Source organism: Crocodylus siamensis, chromosome 3 (assembly GCF_052110815.1).
Source record: "Crocodylus siamensis isolate JL-2025a chromosome 3, ASM5211081v1, whole genome shotgun sequence".
NCBI lineage: Eukaryota > Metazoa > Chordata > Crocodylia > Crocodylidae > Crocodylus > Crocodylus siamensis.
The window spans coordinates 223453623-223476319 of record NC_143397.1 but is presented as its reverse complement, the minus strand read 5'-3'; the positions used below and the strand labels follow the sequence as shown (position 1 = coordinate 223476319).

The following is a 22697-nucleotide window of genomic DNA, read 5'->3' as shown; positions in this document are numbered from 1 at the left end:
TATGAAACTCAGTCGAAAAATAACATTTATCTGTCCCTTACATGGACTAGGCACTTCACAGACATAGAAGGAGCCACTGCCCTGAAAAGGTTACAGTGTAATAAGACACAAAACTAGTAGAAGAGTGAGGGAGGAAAGCAGAATTTGTGGGAAATTAATAATGGACAAAAAATGAAGTGGGGGTTGGAGGAAAGAAACATGCAAAATTAAAGAAATGGTGTTTCATATTGTGTGGACATGCATTTTTTTTTCTTCACAGATCTAATGCATCTTGATGATGTATTGCACTGTTGTTGTATCTAATGGGCTGTAAGGATGATAAGATGTTCTAAAGAATATTTTAGTAGGAAAAAAATCTAACCTCAGCCCAAACGTGGAACTGTCTCATAGTGCCTGAATAGGGAAACAAGTTTATGGAGCAAAAGACCTTCCAGTTAAAGAAAACAAGTGTATATAAATTGGTGCACTTTTGCTCCTGTTAGGAGTCCGTCATGAGAACTGAGGCCAATGCTTATGGAATACGCTGCTTGCTGTTTTCACCATTAAATAAGTAAAGTCTTGTAGTCACATCCTGTAGCTGTTATCAACCCTGTGCTTCTGTCCCACCATCTAGGCTATCTATAAGATGGTTTCCTCAGTAATGAAGATGCCAGAAGATGAATCAACACCAGAGAAAAGAACAGAGAAAATCTTCCGTCAGATGGATACCAATCGAGATGGTAGGAATATCACGCATTTTCCTTTAATTCTCTATACCCTGAGGTTAATGGGAGCTTACACTCCATCAAAGAGCTACACAGATGGGAATGGAAAGATGTCACTTTGACTGATCCCAGTCTCTCAGATGCGCCTGCTCCTTTAAGCGCAGAAGCAGCCTAGCTAGGGAGTCCTGAGAGCTAGGCAGTGCTCCCCAGGTGCAGGTTGCCCCGGCAGCAGGCTAATGAGGGAATTAGTTGCCACCTGCACCCAGTCAGCTGACCAGAAGGAGACAGGGCTCTGGGCACGTATAAGCCCCAGAGCTGGCGCTAGCGGGAGTCAGTCCTCTGGCAGCAGCAAGGGGTAAGGAGCTCTTGCAGGCAAACTTACTCAGAGATGCTTGGCTGCCTGTTGTGCTACTGGTGAGACTAATGGGCTCCAAGAGCTCGGAAAGTACCTGGGGCTAGGAGACACACATTATGGAGAGAAAAGCTTGCCTTCACATGTGCCTAGGACCACAGCACATTGAGCTGGGTCGGAGCAGCTCCAGCTGTCAGATGGCCCAGGGGGTCAGCCTGCCAGTCCGAGGCTGTTCTTAAAGGGGAAGTGTGTGGTCTCCAGCGTTATGGTTATGGTTATTGTTATTGTTATATTGTAGCCCAGGGGCTTGTATTTATGTTATTATTTGAACCGGTGGACCAGAATGAGGCTAACTGGGGAGGAGGAGGCCTCATAGGGGGGCACACTACCGTGTGGAGAGCCCAGTGCCAGAGGGTCCAGCAAGAGGAGTCAGGAGCCCAGTGATAACAGAAGGCCAACTTAGGCAAAGACCTCATTACAGGGACAACATTGATATACCATCTGCAAGGCGTGGGGTGGGGTAAAGTTGTGGAGCCATGCATCTAGCCACTAAGGCTTGGGATGTCCCACAGGTCACCTGCTTAGAGCGGGACTCAGCAAGGGGTCTAAGAACCCACAGGGTTTAGTGGGGTCCATCAGGACCGTGACTACGCAGCAACTTGAGGGCAGCCTTCCTATCTACTATCTAAACCAACAAGATGTGGCGGGCAAAGCTAGAAGACCCCCACAGGGCGAAGCTGGCACAGTCACAGGGGCCTGCACGCATTGCGGCCATCCCTGGGGACCCCTCACTGTGACGGATTCATAAAGCAGTGACTCCTTAGCCATGGGAGAGTTACTCAGAACTCTTCAGAACAGGGACTTTGAATTCTCCTTTACAAATGAAAGCCAAAGTTGGCCTTTCATTTCCCTACTTCATTGACCTGACAGAAGCATTCAACTCTGGAACATAGTGTGATTGCTTTCCATCCCGCTATCTGCAGATTTGCTCGTGTATAAGGAGCCACAGAATGTTTGCACGTGTCCTGCAGTTGGACAGAGACAGTGTGTGGTCACTGTGGTGCTGTTCCTGTTGCAAGGTGCATCTGGGATGCTCTGTATGTCCTGGGGTTTCCTTGGGCTAGTGGCATCTTCAGTAATTTAGAGCAGACTTCAAGGCACTCTAATTTATACTACAGAAATAACACAGCAAACAGCAGGCTTGAGATCAAACACAAGGAGCACTTTTTTCTCCTGATTGGTGTTTTCCTTGGTCATATGGTCTGCATAGATGGGCTTGTAATTGTTGGGAACAACTACACAAGATGTTTACTGTGGAGTTGCCTAATTAGCTCTGCAGTAAAGTCCCAACATCTACACATGCAGCTCTATTAGGCCACAGGAAACTAATTAACTCCACTGCAGGTTGGTCCTTGTAAATACAAGTACTATCATGTGGCAGAGTTCTTTAGTATGCAGCAATGCAAAAGTAGATGTTGACAGGGCTGGCTGGACACAAGGGTGCTTCAGTGCAGGGGTTGCCTGCTGGCTAGCCCTGCACATTGAGCCAGGTCAGAGCAGCCCTGAGCTGGTAGCCCCTCCCGGGTTCCCTGCCAACAGGGACTTCTCCAACTCAGCTCGATGTGCTGAGGCCCTAGGTGCACATTCAAATGGCATGCCCAGGAGCAATGAACTCTAGCACGATATGCATTAGAGTTTATTGCTCCATGCTAACAGCACGTGTACATACATCTGCTGAGTAGTATTATTATGCATTAGTCTTAAGGGCATAACTGTCACTTTCAGATTAACATGCGTCACAAGGCTCATTTAAAAAGCCTAGATGATTTAGCTAAGCTTGGGTTGGCTGGGGAACCGAAGGCACAAAAAACTCTTAGAACAGGGGGCAGGCAAAATATGGACTGCTGGCCAGATCCAATCCTCCAGGCACTTTCATCCAGTCCACGGTGCCCACCAACTAATAATGCCCTGCCCAACCCTTCCACCCATGAGGATGGGAGTGAGGCACCCATGTATACACACACCCTACCAACATACCCTGTTGCACCTCACTTCCACCCTGTGAGCGGAAGGGCCCAGTCCTGCCAGCACACAGTTTCTGGGAGGGGCTGCTGCTGCCACTGCTACAGCTGCTGGGGGACCTGCTGATTTTCCCAGTGTCCCACTCACTCTGGGCACCAGGTAAGGAAGCAGCAGGGGCTGGGGAAGGGGGCATGGGGCTGGCAATAGCATGGAGCCTGCACCCAGGGGAGTGGCAGCAGTGTGGAGCTCAGGTAGGCAGGATATGGGTGTGATGGAGGGTGGGGTTGTATGGGGACTCTCCTCACAGTCCGTCAGGGTACACAGCCCCACAGGTGGCAGCAGCAGCAGCAGCAGCAGGCAGAGGCGCTTCCGCCCAGCACAGGTGTGGGTGCCTGGTGGTGCATGGCTCTGGCCAGCACTGCACATCAAGACAAGGAGAGCAGGCTGGCTGGGCCGCCTCTATCACCAGGACTCCCCGCCATGCATGGGCAGCCTCTGCACTTGCATGCCACTGGAGGATAGCACCACATGCTGGAGCTGGCTGCCTTCACTACTCCCTGCCATGCAGGTCCTGGGATTCTGCAGAAAAGCATGGGCTGGGGCTCCCCTCCATTTCCAGTGGATTCTCAGGAACTGTGCAGCAGGAAGCAGGCTTCGGTGGCATGCAAGAATGGGGGCTACTTGTGTGTGGCAGGGAGCCCCCATAATAGAGGTGGCCTGGCCAGGCTGCACTCCTTTCCACGACGTGCAGTATTCGCTGGAGCCACATGCTGTCAGGCACCTGTGCTGGGCACGAGCACCCCAAGCACCCCCACGTGGTGCTGCTGCTGTTGCTGCTGCTGGTGCAACCCCCCACCACCGCACCATGCACACACACACTGCACCATACACTGCACCGTACACACACAACCACACACCCCCATACACACAATATACAAGACTAAGACTTTATTTTTGCGTTATTATGCAATCACCTCTATATACAGTACACAAACACAAATCATGATAAAAATGTTTTTTGTAATAAAATTAAAATATGTTATAGTAGGTGTTTGACTTTTAGTGCATGGTTTGATGTTCTTCTGGTTTTGAGATGACAATCCCCACCTCTCAAAAGCAGTATTTCTGGGGGGCAAGCAGTATTTCTGGGACTTAAAGTAGCAAAGGTCAGGGGTTAGGGGCAGGACTTCTGGTCCCAAGATGGTGACTAGGGGGCTGGGCAACTGTCAAGGGACAGGGCTACCTACGCAGCCCTTGAAAGCTCACCAAACCTCATTAAGTAGCCCTCCAATCAAAATAATTTCCCTCCCCTGACTTAGAAACATCCAGGAGGGGAGTCTTCTCCTTGCCTTAACTAATTAGGAGCCTCACTTTCTAATAGACTGGAAATATGGACTAGGCTTTGTAGGAGGATTCAGGCACACTGATTTTATAATCTTCCATTTAGAAGGGCTCTTATTTGGCTAAGGGCTATATTTAAACCAGAGCTGAATAGAACTTAAAAGCCAGTAAATCATTTTGCAGTCACCAGAGTTCCCTTCACTCTGGTTATATTTATTACTACTGGAATAAAAAACTTAGATGCAAGGTTTGCATCCTTATATATCTCTCATCGATGTAAACACCAAAGCTAATCCCCATTTTGCACTGACCATAAATAACTATACAAGCTGCAGGGAAGTAATGAGTCAGATTAATAAATATCTTACTTATGTATTACCATTATGTATGCTGTAGCTTTATGATAAAAATGATATGCAGTGTTGTGTTAAAATACTATCTTGTGCATAAAAGTAGTAAAGCATGGAAAGCCATTCTTTACTTGGAGAGTGTAATTTCTAAAGCTGTTCCAATTTCATTGCCTTATCGTATATGTTGGTACATCTAAAAGTTTACTTATTTCTATGTGGCACGTGCTTTGTAGAAAACTTGAGCTTTCAAGGCAGTCTTGAAACATCCATCATGCAGAGAGGTAAAGAAAATATTTAGATTGTCTGCTAATTGTGTAGCCACCCAAGGGACTATGAAATTGAAAGGCCTTGCTTTGTGCTTGTGTATTTTTAGTACTTCAGGTGTTCCTTCTTTTTTCTTTTTGAGGAAGGAAATGAACCAATTATTCTAGTTATATGAAATGAAATCGTTCTAAAATTGGCCATACTTTTTAAAAGAGACTCCTTGTTGGAGAGCTGTTGCTTAGGAACCTAACTTGTGATTTTTCTTTTAATTATTTTCCATACATTTTTTTAGAATCAAATATTGTCTTCAAATAGGTGGAAAATTCCCAGTATAGAAATATGACATCCAGGTTAACAAGTTAGCTTCCGTTTTGCATTTCAAAGATAAACTTGCCTAATGTTGGGTAAAAATGGGGTTATTTGAAAAACATAGTAATGATTCTGAATAGCATTTTTCTTCACAGCACTTTACAGACACTGACTATATATTGCCACAAAACCTTTTAAGGTTGCTGAATTAATTTCAAGGACAAATCAAAACTGCTTGGGAAGTGCTGCCATATTTCAGAAAGGGAGACTATTTTAGGATTTTCTGCTGGTTCCCACAGTATGTGAGTTCAGCAATCCATGAAATAAGCTATCAGGGTGGGATTAGAAACCAAAAAAGTCCAGTTCCTCAGACCACTGAGATTCAATTACCATATTTACTCAAATATAAGACAGCCCTGAGCATAAGATGACCATCCAATAATTAGATTGTATATATGTCAAATTTTATAAATCTGTTATGATTGTCCAGGTATCAAATCTAATTATTGAATTAGTGGAGGCTTGCCTTAAATTTGTCCCCTTCCCACTGCTACAGCAGAAAAATGAATCTGGAGGGGGTCAGGTAGCCCCTTTGCTCTCTGCCTCCCGCAACTTCTTTCCCCTGCAGCCTCTTTTCCTCCCACCCTTACTGCCAGACCCTGCACTCCCTGACCATATGGAAATGAGGGACAGATCTGAAAAAAACTAGCCTAGAAATAAACATACCTGTAGTAATTTGCATACAGGCAAATTATTACAGGTACCCATAGACTTAGTTCATTCAGAATTGATGTACCTTTTTTGAAACTCCTGTGAGTTTTAGGACAGGTACTCCATAAATACACTTTCAAACAGCACTTTTGTACCTACTTATATGTACAAACTATGCATGATATTAGTCCAAAGCCAAAAGGCTCATACTTAACTATATAAGGCACAGGGCAACCTAGTCCAGCTTCTCCTCTTTGGGGTGGGAGGAAGAACATCAATCAAATGCATCAAACTGAGAGAGGGGGTGACACAGGGATTCGGGACAAACTGTTTGGGACCCTATTTGGTGATGTTTCCCAGACATTTAAGGCTGGTGAAGAGACAGGAATTATTGGAAACGGGAAAGAAAGGTGCAGCTCAGCTGTGGGAGTGAAAAAGTCAAATTGAGCTCTCAGCTCTGTTCAGTTGAAATTTGGAACTTAATTCAGAACTGATTTGGCCCTGGGAACAAAACATTATTTTTTTTAAATCAGCATTTTTTGGCACCATGGAGGGTATTGGAGTTTGTTCCAGCATTTCCAAGTGCCGGCCTGGCTCTGCAGTACCTCCAGGCTCAGTGCTTGTTCTCTCCTGAGGAAGCAGATGCCCATTTAAAAAAGGGGTTCCCATCAGTATGTTTGCCCATTGGTTTCCATTACTGAGTACAAGCTGCTTTGGGCAGCAGTTTAATGATAGACAGGATGTGTCTACACATGCTGTTAATGCACTGTAAGCTTATTGTATGGTAAAATACTGTGCAATAAGTTTACTCCAGGAGTGTCTTTACATGTGTGCCTATTAAGAGCAAATTTGCTCCCAATGGGAGCAATTCAGTGCAGGGATACTCCTGCCCTGCTCTGCTTCCCTACAGCAGCCAGGGGCCCTGGGCTGGCAGGGTGCTTCAGGGTCAAACCTGGGCTTCTGGGGGCGGGGGGCAGCTGTCCCACCTCTGAGGCAACTGCCTCCTAGCTGTGCACCCCAACTGGCAGATCAGGGCATGGGACTGGGAAACTGTCCCCTCCCCCAGCAGCTGTTTCCCAGCCCCATGGCCCAATTGGGCATGGGGTTGGGAAACAGCTGTCTGGGGAGGGGACAGTTCCCCCACCCCCTGCAGCCTGGGCTGACCAGGAGCAATTTGCTCCTAGTTATCTGTCTACACGTGCACTATTGCACAGTAGGTACTGCACTGTTAATCTTCTGTATCTACAGGTAGTACCCACTACACAGTAGACTAATTTACTGCACAGTTAATGCTGCACACATGTACAGAATGATGCTTTATTGCCAAGTAGATTAATCTACTGCGCAGTAAAGTGTCTCCTGCACATGTGTCCACAGTGTATTTAATGAGGTTTCCTTGTATTCAAATATAATACGAGGGGGGGTTTTTCCTCTGCCGACTGAAGACAAACCATGTCATGAACAGTGTATGTTCAAAGGAACCAAGGGGCTTTCAGTGTTATTTGGGGCACTATTTTTCCTCAGTTTTCTTTCAGATTCCCAGCCTTGTGGCTGGGTAAGTGGGTCTGAAAGGGTGCATCAGATCGGGAGGTTTGATGAGGCATGTTAAGAGTTTCTTTGTTCTTAGGCAAGTGAGAGCCCTGCATGCTGTGGAGATAAAGTTGATCTGCATTATTTATTAGTATTCCTGTATCTATTAGCATGGTGGTTGCACTGAGTAGAAATTCTGGACCAGCTCTAATGTAGATAGGCTTCTCAGGTGAAGGCTGCCACACAGTGGTAAAACCTTCAGCATTGAATCATTTCCTAAGTTCATAGATGCACTGTAATCAGCATTCAGAACAAACCTGAGGTGAAGAGATGGTTTGGGACCTTCTTTACATACCCGTGCTGGTCTGAGTAATCCCATATCCTTCTGAGACTGCCTGTGGCCTCCTATGATTCTGCAACATTTGCAAACAGCAGAGGTGCTAAAGCCAGGCTTTTGCTTTGAGCAGAGAAGGCTATGGGAGTGGTGTTCTCAGGGAGGGCCCCTCAGCTCTGGAAATAGCTGCTTTTATCTCTGATCCCACAGGTCCTAGATTTTACACCTTTGAGGCAGGCCCCATGAAGCTTGTCTGTTTTCCCAGGTGTTCCTTCACTTACACCTAATTGTAAATTTCCCAACATACTAATTGTTTGCATGTATCCAGTGACTGATTCATGTATATTATACTACAAACAAGCTATTATTTTTTTCTAGGAAAACTCTCTCTGGAAGAGTTCATCCGAGGGGCCAAGAGCGATCCGTCCATAGTCCGTCTCCTCCAGTGTGATCCCAGCAGTGCAGGGCAATTCTAAACCAATTGATTGGATGAATTGTATATCTGCCTTCTTTTGCCAAATAACATTCATGGTGGTGTTGCCTCTGTATGGCCAATTAATGCCTTCTTTTGTGGCATCTTTTAGCTTCTTTTGTTGTGGATTAATTATAAGAATGCTGAATTGCTCTTAACCATTTGTCCAGAACATGGACAGTACTGTTTGCAACAGACATCGTGGTGTTAATTGTTTTAAAGATTTTATTTTGTTTTGTTTTATTGTGTCTGTTTTCAAAGTAAGCATCAAGAAGGAGAAAACCTGCAGCAACACACACTGACAGATTTAGAGTGCTGCTTTAATAGTTAGAAATTTGCCCACAGGATCTGAAGCACTGTAAGTGTTGAAGTGCAAAGGGCTGCATCAGGTGTAGCATGTCCTGATTTTCTGCCAATGGGCACAAGTTAAATTATAAGACAGGATCAATACGAAGGGTTTGCACAAATGTTGGCAAGTGACAGCCCACTTCAACCCTTCTATGACGACACGTTGTTTCAAGATACTGTGAATGTTGTGTTTTTTTAAGGAGTGTGGAAGAGAAAAAATGATCAACTTTTTTACAAGGTTTACAATGGTTGATTTAGCATGGTTGTATTTAAAAATCAAAGATTTATAATCCAAAAACAATTAGGCAAATGCTACTAAATCCATTTGGGAATCACCGGGCAGATGAGTATATTGAAAACTGGGTCTGAAAGATAAACTTAAGGGAGATGTGTATTTGGTGTAAGATGATCAGGCTAGGAAAAAAGTGTTTTTTACATCAGGAGAATGAGAGTTCAACTAGCATAGCAGCATTGTACAGCCTTACACAGCAAATGCTAAGGCAAACCTACTGAATGGTCTTGTCCATTTAGAAGTTCTTTCTCTCTTTCTCTCCATAAATAATGCAGGTCCTAGGCCTGCTGTTACAGGGAAGCTAGTATCAAAAACTGTTTGGAACATAAAACTGTGGCATTTGCATTTCATCTGCTTTAGCGGGGTTCAGAAATCTGTATGGAAACAAGGAAATGGTACACTTAATAGCATATTTATATATGTATATAAAAATTAAAACAAAATTAGCTATAAGAGAAATGTGAATGGTTATCTTTTCACCTAGTTGCAGAAGGATTTTTTAAATTTGCTGCTGTAAGATTGCATCATCTGGATAGGGTCACTGTACTCAGAGCTGAGCCTATGTCTGGGATTTTGTAATGAATTTGCAAGTACTGAAGCAGCATAACATCTTAGTGCCAGGTGGCATTAGGCTGACTTTGAGATAATCTATATTTGTTGAGTCTGCTTTGGAATCCTGTTGGCAAGCTATGACTGCAGTCAGCACACTGGATCAGGAGTTCGTGAGACTGCCGTAGTTAGGAGAGGTGAAGTTGACATTTGGTTAAGTGACCTTGTAGATGGTAACCCCCTATTAGCCTTAATTTAAAATAAAAATGAATAAAGTAGGTTAGTTCGGCTACTGCTAACTAGTTGAATGCTAGTTAGCAATCAGGAAAAAGTAGATGGATATTACTAATTTGTTGCTGGTCACTTACTAGCCAAATATATATATAGTCATTCAGAAAAGAGAAAAATCTTTGACTTGGCTCTCCTATGTTTAATAGTAGAGATGCATGAAAATTAATTCTCAATAATGAATCAGTTCAATTCAAGATGTCATCAGTGGCTAAGCAAACCTAAACAAAATGTCACCAGGTGCATCTCTTGTCTCAAAGGGCCTAGAGGGCTTGCCCAGAATCAGTCTACTTTCAGATGGTTAGTGAAATTCAATTTATTTTTTATATTGCTGAACCGATTAAAAGACTAGACAAAAGCATGCGTGCTGTGTGGGACAGACAGATGCACAAAGAGACAGGTGTCTCTATGTAATGCTATTAGCTCTTTATGGTGGTCCCTTTCCAATCCTACTATGAACTCTGGTTGACTGAAATGGGTTTCTCAGTTTCTCACCAGCTCCTTCTTTACTCTCTCCTCAGCCCCATTAGAAACACTGGGCACAAATGAGACCCTTTAAATAAGAGCCTGTGATCTCTGTGATACTTTTCAGTGTTCACTAGAAATAGCCCCTGGAGAGTCCCTGGGCCTTTGTACCTAGGCAAAATCTGTAGAGATGTCCTCCTGCAGCATCAAAGATCTGTTTGCTTGTTAGTGCTCTGAAGATGGCTTTTTATTTCTACAAATCTGGCTAGATTAGCTGGTGCATGTTGCCCCATGGAAGTTAATGACCTCTAGCAATTAATGCTCTTGGCAGATCTGGGTCTTTATGAGACTGCACCAAAACTCTTCTCCAAGGTGCTCTGTCACCTCCACTATCTGGAGTAATTGGCTTAGAAATCCTAGTGCCCATGGGAAATTGCTAAAGCTTTAATCTCCAGTTTGTGTGCAGGCTCATAGATGAGAAGCAGACACATTTATAAAACCTGACATTTATTGGAACTGAATTTGGATATCTCCTATCATTACATCTTTTTTTTTAATACAATGGAAGCAGTTGCATTTGACTAAAACTATTAAAGTGTTACCTTTTTTAAGCAGCTGCGTTCCATCTCTTTTTTTTTGTACCAGTATAAGACTCTTTTGGTTCAGAAATTATTTTCTCAATGTGTTCTTTTTTCCCCTCCTTATGTTTTGGTTTTGTTTTGGACAGAATCAATCCATGCGTTAATACTTTCCTTTAAACATGTGCTTGAAAATCCAACTGTGATGCGACCCTAGGCCAGTGGAGTTGTAATTCTTTCCACTGGAACACAAAGTCTGGAAGAATAGAAGTAATCTACAGCTGCAGAGGACTTAACTGGAGATATAGTTATTATATAAACATTTACAGAATGTATTAAGGTTATTCCTTAACTGTATTAAGGTTATACCTGTATTAAGGTTATTCCTTTAACTGACAATATATATTGTTTCAAAAGATTAACTATCCCTTTCTTACTCTGTAAGTAAAAACATCATCTATACTTTGAAATCGATCCAGAATTTAATTTCTTAAGCAGCCACCTGCAGTTTGCAGACTAACAAAACAAAATTGCATTATTTGTGCTCTTTATTGTTTTGCTAATTGTTGTTATTGCTTTCAGTGATATCTTGAGAAGAGATGGCCCATTTGAAATAAAACATCACAGCAAGATTAGATATTTTTTTAAGTGAATGGATTAACATATCTTTTAAGTTAAAGGATTGCAGGCAGGATAGGCTGTTTGATACCACTTCCTGCTACTTTGGAGGCATATTTTTCAGTAATATGTATATATTTAGCAGGTAAACAACCAGTCTGGTGCCTCAGAAAGTTTAGTGACTAGTATGGAGACTTAATACCTACAAAAGTACATCCAATACAATTCCAGTTATCTAGAAGTCTCTCTTAAGCATGGCTATTTTTTTGTTGAGGACTATCCGGATACTATGCTCTTAGCTGGCAATACCACCCAGCTGTGCAGCCCAACTGGTATTTGATAGGCTGCATTTGTTGTAACAGCCAAACAGCAAAACCAGCCAGCATTTACTGTCCTCATCTCTGAAGACTGGGACCTTGGATCACAGTTCCTGTAAAGCCAGCTGGTATATTCTCTGGTGCACTCTAGGTTTAGGTGTACTGAAGAACCATTATCTTACTTGAAGCCCCATGTATCCAAATGAGACCCAGTAAACAGAGCTGCATGCAACCTCCTGCTGTGATAGGAACATTTAACACCTTGGAACATTTCTCACTGTCACTGTAAGAAATACTTTGCTGTTTTCTGTTATAACATTCTATTCACTGTAAGGTTTTTAAACCCTAACCATGACTGTTCAACACAATAAACCACTCCCTATATAGCTACTCTCAGTGGGAGATTTGTAAGTGCACCTAAGATGAAAAGTCTGTACATCTTGGCACAGTACACATCATGATCTGCAAACAGAGCTGCACCAATATGCACCACTTGTACTGTCAAATGCCATGTTACCCAGCAGGCTTGTAGGTAGAATAGTTGGCTGCAGTGAGGGCAGCCTCTACGTTCAAAGCTATCTTTGGAAGTGCTTACTTGTCTCCCCTATTTTAAACAGTGCTGCTTTTTATAAACATAGGAAAAAGGACAACCACCCAAGGAAACCAGTGCTGTCAGAATGAGAGAAAAACCATTAGCAGAGGCCACCAGCCAGATGTAATTCCTTGAATTTTCATATTCCAGCCCTGTTCATTAACAGTGTACTGCTGTACCTGACCTGGGTGGAAGTGTGAGTTTGAGTCCAGGATCATTTTCCAAATCAATTGTGTATTAGAACTCTGCCCTGTTGTTACCTGTGGTGGGACAGTCTTTGGCTGCACAGGTTAGTGCCAGGTGACTGATATGAGACCTGCTGAAAGTAATACTTTGCTCATCATTTGCAAAGTCAGCTGGTGCTTTTAAGCTCTGTATCTTTCTTCGTTTCATGGAGCTGAAGTTGGTTTATAGCTTTTATGACCTACTATACAATTTTAAAGGATAACTAAGTTTGGTAAACATTAGCCAAACAGTATTCAAAGGGAGAACCATACGTTGGATCCCCAGCGTCTCCTATCAAGTCCATTTCCATCAAGCAGCAAGGTCACAGTTAGTAGTTATGAGAAGAGTAAGTTCATTGGCTTTATTTTACTAGTATGTTCTCCCATGCTTTAACTGTGAATCTTCAGTACGTTTGTGTTGTTTACTGGATGTTTTAGAAACAAAGGGCTTTGCCATTAACCTTGTATTTTCAGTTATTACCGATGTAAATTGGATGTTCAGTGGTACCCAATGAGAATAGTAATGCTTTTCACCCACCTTGCATGTCTGTAAATGGTTATGCAATGGAAGGTCAGGCTCAAGGATCAGGCCTGCTCTAGCATATGGCTATGAAACAAAATGGCACCTACCTTCTAACTAAACAGATCTGCTTCTCTGGTGTGTTCAGTCAGAGCTGCTGGCTCCTGTTACAAAATAAGCATTTAGTATTTTTGACTTTGGAGCCAACATGTCTGCAGGGAGGGGAAGGATTTTTTTCCTTCTCGTGTATGAGCAACAGAGCTATTTACCGTGCTCCAATTAAAACTCCAGCCAAGGTAACAGATGTCACTAAGGGCATAATTGGAAGACAAATGGTGTTTCACAGGTGTAACTGAGGACATAATTTGGCCTGCAGAACTTTTGTTCCTGATTATGATACACAAGAAAAAAACAGCTGAGCCTGACTCAGTTTTCCAGCCAAGCTATAGGAAATACCTTTGTAAACTGCAAACGTTTTATATAAAATGACTGAATCAACAGACACCAAACTCTGCATGCCTGATAGAGAGCACTTTAACCATTGGTGCTCCTCTGTTTAGAAACAGAATCGAATAATGGCTGCAAATTGTTGTGAAATGCAGGTACCAGTGCACTGCTGGGATACTGCATTTGGATAATTCAGAAGATGGATTTGTCTTCATTTCTCCCGCTCTATGAGACCATAACCGAATTTTATACCTTTGGGTGTCTCACTTAGTAGCATCTGTCATTTCAGTCTGTACTGCTCTACTCTATTTGCATTAATCTACAAAGACATATGATATCCAAGTAATGGTGGATACTAATCAGACCCTATTATACATTTTACTTATCCTCCCCTTCCTCTCAGTGCTTTGGGGACACTGGTTCTTGACATCCACAAGTGCAGATATTGATGCCGCTTCATGGATAGACTTCTAATGTGGTCCCCAAGCTTGGGTATGCCTGGGTAGTTGTGCACTGCTCACCAAGCCACAGTATCTACTATACTTAAATACTCTAAACATCTGAAATAATGTGGCTTAATTTAACCAAAGCTTTTCAATCTAATTACATTGTTTAATCTGCAACAGTATCATTTTAATAAATTGAAGCTTGCCAGTTTTTTTCCTATGGCTTTTGTAATGGAGAACTGATTTCTTCAGGGCAGAGCTGGTGTCTTCCTATATGTCAGTATTATGGGAGCCTTGATTCTGACTGGAGCTTGTGGGTGCTACTGGACAACTAGTATTTAAAAATAATAATGTCATGTTAAATCCTTCTGACAAATACACAAGAGCAAACGTTACCTACATTTTCTTTGCTTTTCTTCTTCCAAAGGAGTATCAGAGTGAACAGGGTAGATGGGGTTTTCAAAGGTATTCAGCACTGGCCTGATTCCACTCCCACCAAATTTGAGGGAGGTTTTATTCTTGACTATGGAAGCTTTACCCTTGAATTCAGCACGATCAGAACTGAACCAATATTGAGCCATTTTGAGAAGCCCACCCTACCTGTCCAAAGAGCCACAGGCTGAATGAACATGCACAAGAAACTGAGGAGGGAGATGATGATTAGCAAAACTACCTGAAAAAATGTTTATGAACACTAAGTGGCATTTGCCCCGATAATTGGCTATGGACGGTGTGAAGCTCGATGGGTTTTAGGCAATCATCTGTAGGAGATTCTGCTTTCTTCCCTCCTCTCCTGCCATTAGGTACCATCATTTTCACTGTAGCCAACCTTATAGGTAAGTATTTGGAAAAACAAATATAGTTGCAAGCTCTAAATAGTCATATACATTATTTTGTGTCTAGACATCACCATTCCAATGCTTTAGAAGATCATGGGGGGTTATTTTCTCATTTAATTTCCTTGCTGATATTTCAGCTTGTGTTCTTTTTTATAGCTCTTCTGAAGACAGCAAAATGTCCTTTTACTAGATTCAGTCCTCCCGATTCTTATTTTTAGCTCTTACTCCAGCAAAATTCCTATTAATCCTAACAGCAGCTTTGCTTGAGTTACCACACAGTGAGTCTTGTGCACCACGAAAATGGAGTTTTTAAGTGATTTAGAAATTGTTTTTGTCTGTACAATATTGGCTTTTGGAGTTGGCTGTATTACATATTTGACATGTCTTGCATTAGAACTTATTAATTCCTCAATTCATGAGCCCTTTAGGCTTTCCACTTTTCCTGTTTATGTTTCTGCAGGTTTGATCATTTTGCAAGCATTACACTAGCTATAAGTGTATTAGCTAAGAGCCTGTCCAAGCAATTTTGACATTATCCTGCTCAAAAACAATGTATGGTAGGGATTTAGAGCTTGAGGCTAAGTGCACTCCACATACACAGCACACATGGACATCAGTGGGCTTTCCACAAGTGCAACACTTGCCTCATCAATCTCTTAAGGTATGTCTACCCAGCAGACTGAAGTATTGAAGAGAGACTGATGCTAGCTTTGACTTGGATTGGGCCCTGGAGATGGCTGAGTCCTGACCTAGCTTTCAGTACAGGCTAGTTTACCCTGCTTCTTGGAAAAAATGACATACCTGTCCTTCTGTGCACTACCTCTTTGCAAACAAGCCCATGTATTCTGAGCAAGAAATATCCAGTTCAGAAAGGAGAAATAGGAATTAAATGAGCTCAAGCTGCAACATCTTATGGCTGTTGTCTCAAATCCTGGGTGTCCTCTGTATGGTCACATTACGTGTTGTGGGTCAAGTATTTTTTTCCATTTTGGCTATAGCCTCATTTGATCACATCAAAAGCCTTCGCTCAGTTATTCCACAGGCAAAACCTGCTGCAAGTGAAGTCTGTAGGACAGTTGCCTGCATAAAGATGGAGAGAAGTCTAGGATTTGGCCCATTGCTGTGATTCCTCTGTATATTTTAAATATTCCCAGAGTGATACACAAAGCCCAATATATAAATTGAAACCAATGAACTCAGAGGAGGGAGAGGTTGAAGGAGTGCAGTGCATGTACTCTGTGCTCCTAAGCATAATCAATCCTTGTCCTTTTATAAACTTATAAAACATTTCTCAGTGTGACCAGGATAAACATTTCTCATGTACCTGAATTATGTGAATTCAGAAGAATGACTCTTTCCTTACTGACGATGCTTTCCTATCTGTCAACTGTTTTCCTCTGTACATATGACCTGCAGATCTATGGAAGTCCTACCAGCATTGGTTTGTATTTTTAAGGCTGTACTGGTGTGTGACAGTATTGTGTTTTAGTAGTGGCATCTTTGTTGTATGATGTAAAAACAATTTAAAATAACTTCTTTTATTATTGTTCAACCTAAAGACACAGCACCAAGAAATGCATGTTTCTGTTCAGTAGAATCAACCTTTTTCTTTTCTGGTTGGCAATAGCTGCATGGGATGCAGTCGTTTTATGTGGTGTACAAAACCTGCATTCTTCTTTTAATAGGGGTTAGTTTCATAATGTCACAAACTCTTCCAGTGCAGTCTGTTTTTCTGAATTTATCTCACAGATACAAACTTTTTTGATCACACATGCTGTGATGTTCTCACTGCTATATAACTGCAACCAGTCTTGCAGGAGGAGGCCAAGACACAGCAGGCTCTCCCATGAACCTATAATCAATAGTCCCATATGAAGCTCATAGCAATGAGTATCTCATCCCTCCAGGTATGCTGCCAAGACCAGCTTGTGCAGACTTTTTATCAGTCAGTCACATTTTTGCTCTTGGTTCCCCCTCAGAGGCTGCTGACTACATCAAAACTAATTGGATGTGTTGCAGACTTAGCTTGGCCCAGTTTAGTCCTTTTCTTCTCCTTAATGATGAGGGTAACTGCTAAAACTGTAACTTAAAATATGATTGATCTTGAACTGTAAATTCTGGGTCTGAGTCCCACTTGGGGCATTTGGATCTAGCTAGGGTGTTAGCTCAGCTCATCAAAGATGGCAATATTTTAATGTTTAGATCCACTTCCCTTTAAAGTTTGCTTGGATCCAGGACTGTGGTATAACCAGCCTCTGTAGTTACCACCCACTTTCTGAGAAGGGTGGGAATCCATTTTACAGTCAGGCCCAGGAGAAGGTGTCCTGCATTTGAGGGATGGTTTTAAGGAGGAGGCATTTTAAAATGCTGACTAAAATTTAGCAAGTTTGTTCTTACTATTTGAACATTCGCCAAACAGCATTGTGTGGTTAAAAAAGATACATTTGTAACTGGGGTTTTTTCAGTGCCAAACACATGAACAGTATTGTTTGAAGGGAAATACAATTTTTTTACTGTAATGTTATTAATGTTGAACAAATATTGTTTTTAAATGTTAGATTTTGAAGACTTTTGTATTGTAAACTGTTTTGTGACACGGTGCTTTTTCATACTGGAATTACCAGTTGAACCTAACTATGAATTATTATGTTTTCTTATATAAATACGTAACCATGAACAATCTTTATGACAAACCAGTGTATGGCAAATACCCAAGATTCAAACAAATTCTCCAACTGAGACCCCCCTAAATGTTCTTTCCCACTAATAAATATTCTGCTGGAGCTAGTTTTTTTTGGAAAATGCTATTATATTGTTTACAGGGAAACATAAATTTCATTTATCTGTGGGGCTTATAGACAAGACCCAGCACCCAGATAGCAACTGGATTCTTTTGCCACTACTGCCTGTTTCCAGTTTTCACATGGCTTTCACAGGGCTGGATCAATGCTGTGCTGCCAGCACCGTTTCTTACTCACAGCCTGGAAGAAATGGAATAAGGGAACTTAAGATAAGCCTTGAAAAATCATCTGGCACAGCAGACAGCCCCACTACTTGCTTCTACACAGTTCTTCATCCTCTCTGAGGTACAGTAGTTGGTTTAAATTTAAATTTCTTTTTCTAGGCCAGTGATTCTCAGCCAGGTGCTGCACCACCCTGGGGTGCCTTGAGGTCCTTTCAAGGGTGCCACAGGGTGGCATTCAGCATTAACTAAGTGTGCAAACATGATTCCTGAGATAAACTCAGAGATTTCGAATAGGAATCTATAGTGTCAAAAACTATCTGACCTATTGTGGGCTGTCTGTATTCTTTGCAACTGAAGAATTGCTCTATTTTTTTCTGTAGTCAAAAACCAAATGGAAAGAAAGAGCTGACATTTCCCAATGGGTGCCTTGGATCTATTAAGGGGTTCCTTGACTCTATCAGGGGAGCAGAGGCAGGGCTCAAGGCTAGCCAGGGGTGCATTGAGTCTCTCAAGGGGTGCCATGAGTCTAAAAAAGTTGAAACCTAGATTGGTGTCACCTCCCTCACATTGAACATAATGAAGCTTGAAGCTGAGGTGTTAGGAAACCACCTATTTCAGTAGCTTTGCAAACTTCGTTCTGTCCTTTTCCAGTTGGCCTTTCATTGTAGACCTCTGTCACACAGGTATGTGGGTTGGGTAGTGAAGAATTTTCTGAATCTGAGAGGAAGCAGGTATATACACAGCTAAACAAGAAAAATAAAGAGTTAAAAAACCAACTTCTTTCCTCCAGGCCTGATGTAAATGTGAAAGCACGATGCCAATAAGCATCCTACAATGAGAATTAAACAGCGTCTCTAAAGCTGGGCTCCACTTTGACAGCCCATGTCTCCTAATGGGAAAGTACAGAGCTCCCACTTACTTTTATTACAATGATTTTTACAGCAAGGTCAAGCTATCTCTTCAGGCCTTACATTTCTCCATCTTGACACAAAAGCACGGGTTCAACTGGTGGCCCATGGGCTGTGTGCAGCCCACAAGGAATGTATCTGCAGGCTGGGCTCCCCTGGCTGCCACTCCCCTCATTGCTCCAACTGCTCCCGTACCCCTCCCTTCTTTTGGCTTTCATTTCCTACATCCGTCCCCAGGAATGGGACAGGACAGTATGGCCAGCTCAAAGCAGACTATAGCACCAAGGGAGCCTGCAGCCAATGAGGTACATCCACCTGTGTACCCGTGTACCTGTGCTCACAAGATGCAGGGGAAGTTTGCAGCCAGGGAGGTGGGCTGGGGGTTGCGGGGGCTACAGCAACAATGGCCAGCTACTAAGAATTTGGAGAGTCTGGCATTAGCTTGAGAAAAGGCAGAGTGGGTTTTTTTTGAATCTACAGGAAGTGAGAATGTTGTGGGAGTCTGTATCAAAGCCTTGCTAAAGCCAAGGTACATCTCCACTGCTCTTCCCGCATCCACAGAGCCAGTCATCTCGTCATAGAAGGCAATCAGATTGCTCAGCCAGGACTTGCCCTTGGTGAATCCATGCTGACTTCCTAATCACCTCCTCCTCCAAGTGCAGGTGCTCAAGGAACTGGATTCCTTGAGGACCTGCTTCATGATTTTTTCCAAGGACTGTGGTGAGGCTGACTAGTCTGTGGTTCCTCAGATCCTCCTTCTTCCTTTTGGGTATTATATTTATCTTTTCCAATCATCCTCTCCCAGTCACTATGCATTTTCAGAGATGATGGCCAGCAGCTCTGCAATCACACTGGCCAACTCTCAGCACCCATGAATGCATCACATCCAGCCCTGTGGACTTTTACGTATCCAGCTGTTCTAAATACTCCCTAACCCATTCTTTCACCATTGTCAGCTGCTCACCTCCTTCCCAAACTGCCCAGTGCAGTAGTCTGGGAGCTGACCTTGCCTGTGAAGACTGAGGTAAAAAAGGCATTGAGTACTTCCACCTTTACTGCATGATCTGTCACTAAGCTGCCTCCCCCACACTGTACGTAAGGGCCCCACACTGTCCCTGACCTTCCTGTTGTAGTTGGCATACTTATAGAAACCTTTCTTGTTACCCTTCATGTCCCTTGCTAGCCACAACTCCAGTCACACTTTGGCCTTCCTGATTTCATCCCTGCATGCCCAAGTAATACTTTTATACTCCTCCCTAGTCATTTGTCCAAGCTTCCACTTCTTGTAAGCTTCCTTTTTGTGTTTTAACTCACTGAAGAGTTCCCTGCTAAGCCAAGCGTGTCTTCTGTCATACTTGCTAGTCTTCCTGCCCATCAGGATGGTTCGTTCCAGGTGCCCTGAGTAAGGTTTATTTAATGTACAGCCACCTTTCCTGGACTCCTTTCCCACTCAGGCTGGCCTCCAAGGGGATCCTGCCCATGAGTTTGCTGAGTGAGTTGGAGTCCTTACTCTGCTGCTTTTCTTCCTTCCCTTCCTCAGGATCCTGAACTCAATCTTCTTCATGATTGCTGCTGCCCAAGTTGCCATCCACTTCTATGTTCTTCACCAATTCTTCCCTGTTTGTGATCTGTAGGTCAAGAAGAGCATGGCCCCTAGTTGGCCTCGCCAACACTTGCACCAGCACGTTGTTCCCAACACTCTCAAAAAATTTCTTGGAGTGCCTGTGCACTGCTGTGTTGCCCTTCCAGCAGATGTCAGGGTGATTGAAGTGAGAACCATGAGAACCAGGGCCTGTGATCGGGAAACTTCTGCTAGTTGTCTGAAGAAAGCCTCATCTCCCTCATCCTCCTCATTTGGTGATGTTACCAGATTTGCCCGCTACTTTGGGGTGTGCTCATTTATTAGGGCTAGGGTCTTGGTAATTCTATCAATGTGCTGCTTGTGTTACTGGTGTTTCTATACAGAGCTGTATCTCTCCCTTCTGCAAGTCCTCACCCCCCAATGGAGCTATCTTGCAGGACTCAGTTCAGTGGGGCTGGGTTCCTCCAGTCCCCAAATCAGTCATACACACAAACACACACACAGATTAATGTGACACGCCTGACCTGGCCAGGTTGATCAGCATGGACAGGCTGACACCCTCATATGCCAAGAATCAGTTCATCAGAGCAACAATAACCACAGTCAGACACAAGCACACAGTTAAACAGAATACCTCTGAATCTGGCTGGGTGTCCAGATGACACCCCCATGGGCCAGCATTCAGTTCATTAGGGCACGTCTGAGCCAAACTGGGTCAATCAGCCTGTACAAGCTGATCCCCTTATGTGTTTCGAACTCAGCACATCCCAATCTTTTAGTCTCTTGATGAGCAGACCCCACAGTATTTCTGGGCTTCACAGGGATCTTTAGCTTAGGTAAGAGGGGCGTTGCTGCAGAACAGGTGGGGAAAGAGAAGTAAAGAAGGCAAAATATACCCAGTTACCACCAGTTTGACTATAAAAGTTATTTATTGCTAAGTAGATGAAATATATATTGACACTAGTAGTGATAGACATGCAAAGGAAAAACAAACACAAACAGTCACAGTATACCCTGGTTTCACTAAGTATTTGGGGAAACTTAGCTCAAGCTTAACTAATACAGTTCAAGTTCAGAAATCTATGCTGAGAGAGAGAGAAGAGAAAAGAGAGAGAGAGCTGGGATCTCACCAGTCCAAGGCACTCGGGTTGCAAAGCTGACAGGTCAAAGTTTTCAGCACGATCCTTGAAGGGAGATGATCTTCCTCCTGCAGCCTCTCCAGAAGAAAGCGAGTGGTGTCAGCACACACACTGCTGCTTCTTTTACAGATTTTTATACCCCCAGTTCAGCTTCTTTCAAGCATTCTCAATGGTGTAAATCAAATTGTCTTTTCTATTGACAAGGGGTTATCTGGGTGGAACATCTCAGGAACTTGATTGATACTCAGGAAACATCTACTTGGAGCCAGCTTGACATTCCTATGGATAGTAGATATACTTGATGGGATATGAAATCTATGAAATCTATGAATGTACGGCCCGAGATGCCCAGTAAACTTACTTTTGCTTAGAGATGTGTGTGTGTGGGGGGGGGGGGGGGCAGGGAGGAAAAGACCTTTGTAAATCCAGATTAGAACTGGTCTGATAAATGCTGAGCTGGGTGTAGGGGTTGATTAGCACCTGGAACACAGCTTCCCCATCATGCAGTGCTCCCCTGCTTCGCTGATCCCAGAATTCACTGCAGTCTCTGCTTCAGGCTTTCTGTTCTCCATCTCTCATGTAAATGAATGGTCATCTGTTCCCATCTCAGATGCAAATGAGACCTAGGGCAGTTGTTGCACTTTTGTCACTCTTATCTGGAGGGTTTTAAGTGTCTCTCGCACTGCATCTTAATCAGCTTCTGTTTGGGGGGTGGGTTGTGAGTCAGACAGTCTGTGTTCTGTGTCAGGGCTCCCCAAGAACATGGAGCTGACAGGTAACAGTGGTCTGTAGCAGACACCCACCATGACATCACCCTTGTTCTCCCCTGTAACCCTAACCCAGAGACTTTCAACAGGCTTATCTCCAGTTTCATATGGAGCTCTGAGCAATGATACAGCTGTTTTACATAAAATGTAACTCCTTCTCTTCTCCCCTGCCTGTCCCTCCTGAACAATTTGTAGCCATCCATGACAATGCTCCAGTCATGCAAGCTATTCCAAGTCTGGTATTCCAGTCATATCATAGTTCTGTGACTGTGAGAACTTCCGGTTCTTCTCCCAGGGTCTGTACATTCATGTAGAGACACCTGTGGTAACTAGCTGACTGCCCTACTCTCACAGGAAGACTGAGAAGGCCTTCACTGTTGCACCCTCCTGTTTGTGCTTCTTTCAGGGCACCCACTTCCCCACT

The 22697-nt window shown here is 43.2% G+C and overlaps 1 protein-coding gene across 2 annotated transcripts in view; it reads left to right on the top strand.

Moving 5' to 3' along the window:
• The window catches only part of NCALD (neurocalcin delta), a 79702-nt gene extending 62012 nt beyond the window's left edge, over positions 1-17690 (top strand). For both annotated transcript variants that reach the window (XM_090040451.1, XM_090040450.1), the window contains exons 3-4: positions 614-719; positions 8296-17690. In XM_090040451.1, the coding sequence (XP_089896577.1) occupies positions 614-719; positions 8296-8393 (204 nt within the window). In that variant the 3' untranslated portion in view covers positions 8394-17690. The remainder of the gene's footprint in view (positions 1-613; positions 720-8295) is intronic.
• The last annotated feature ends 5007 nt before the right edge of the window (positions 17691-22697 follow it).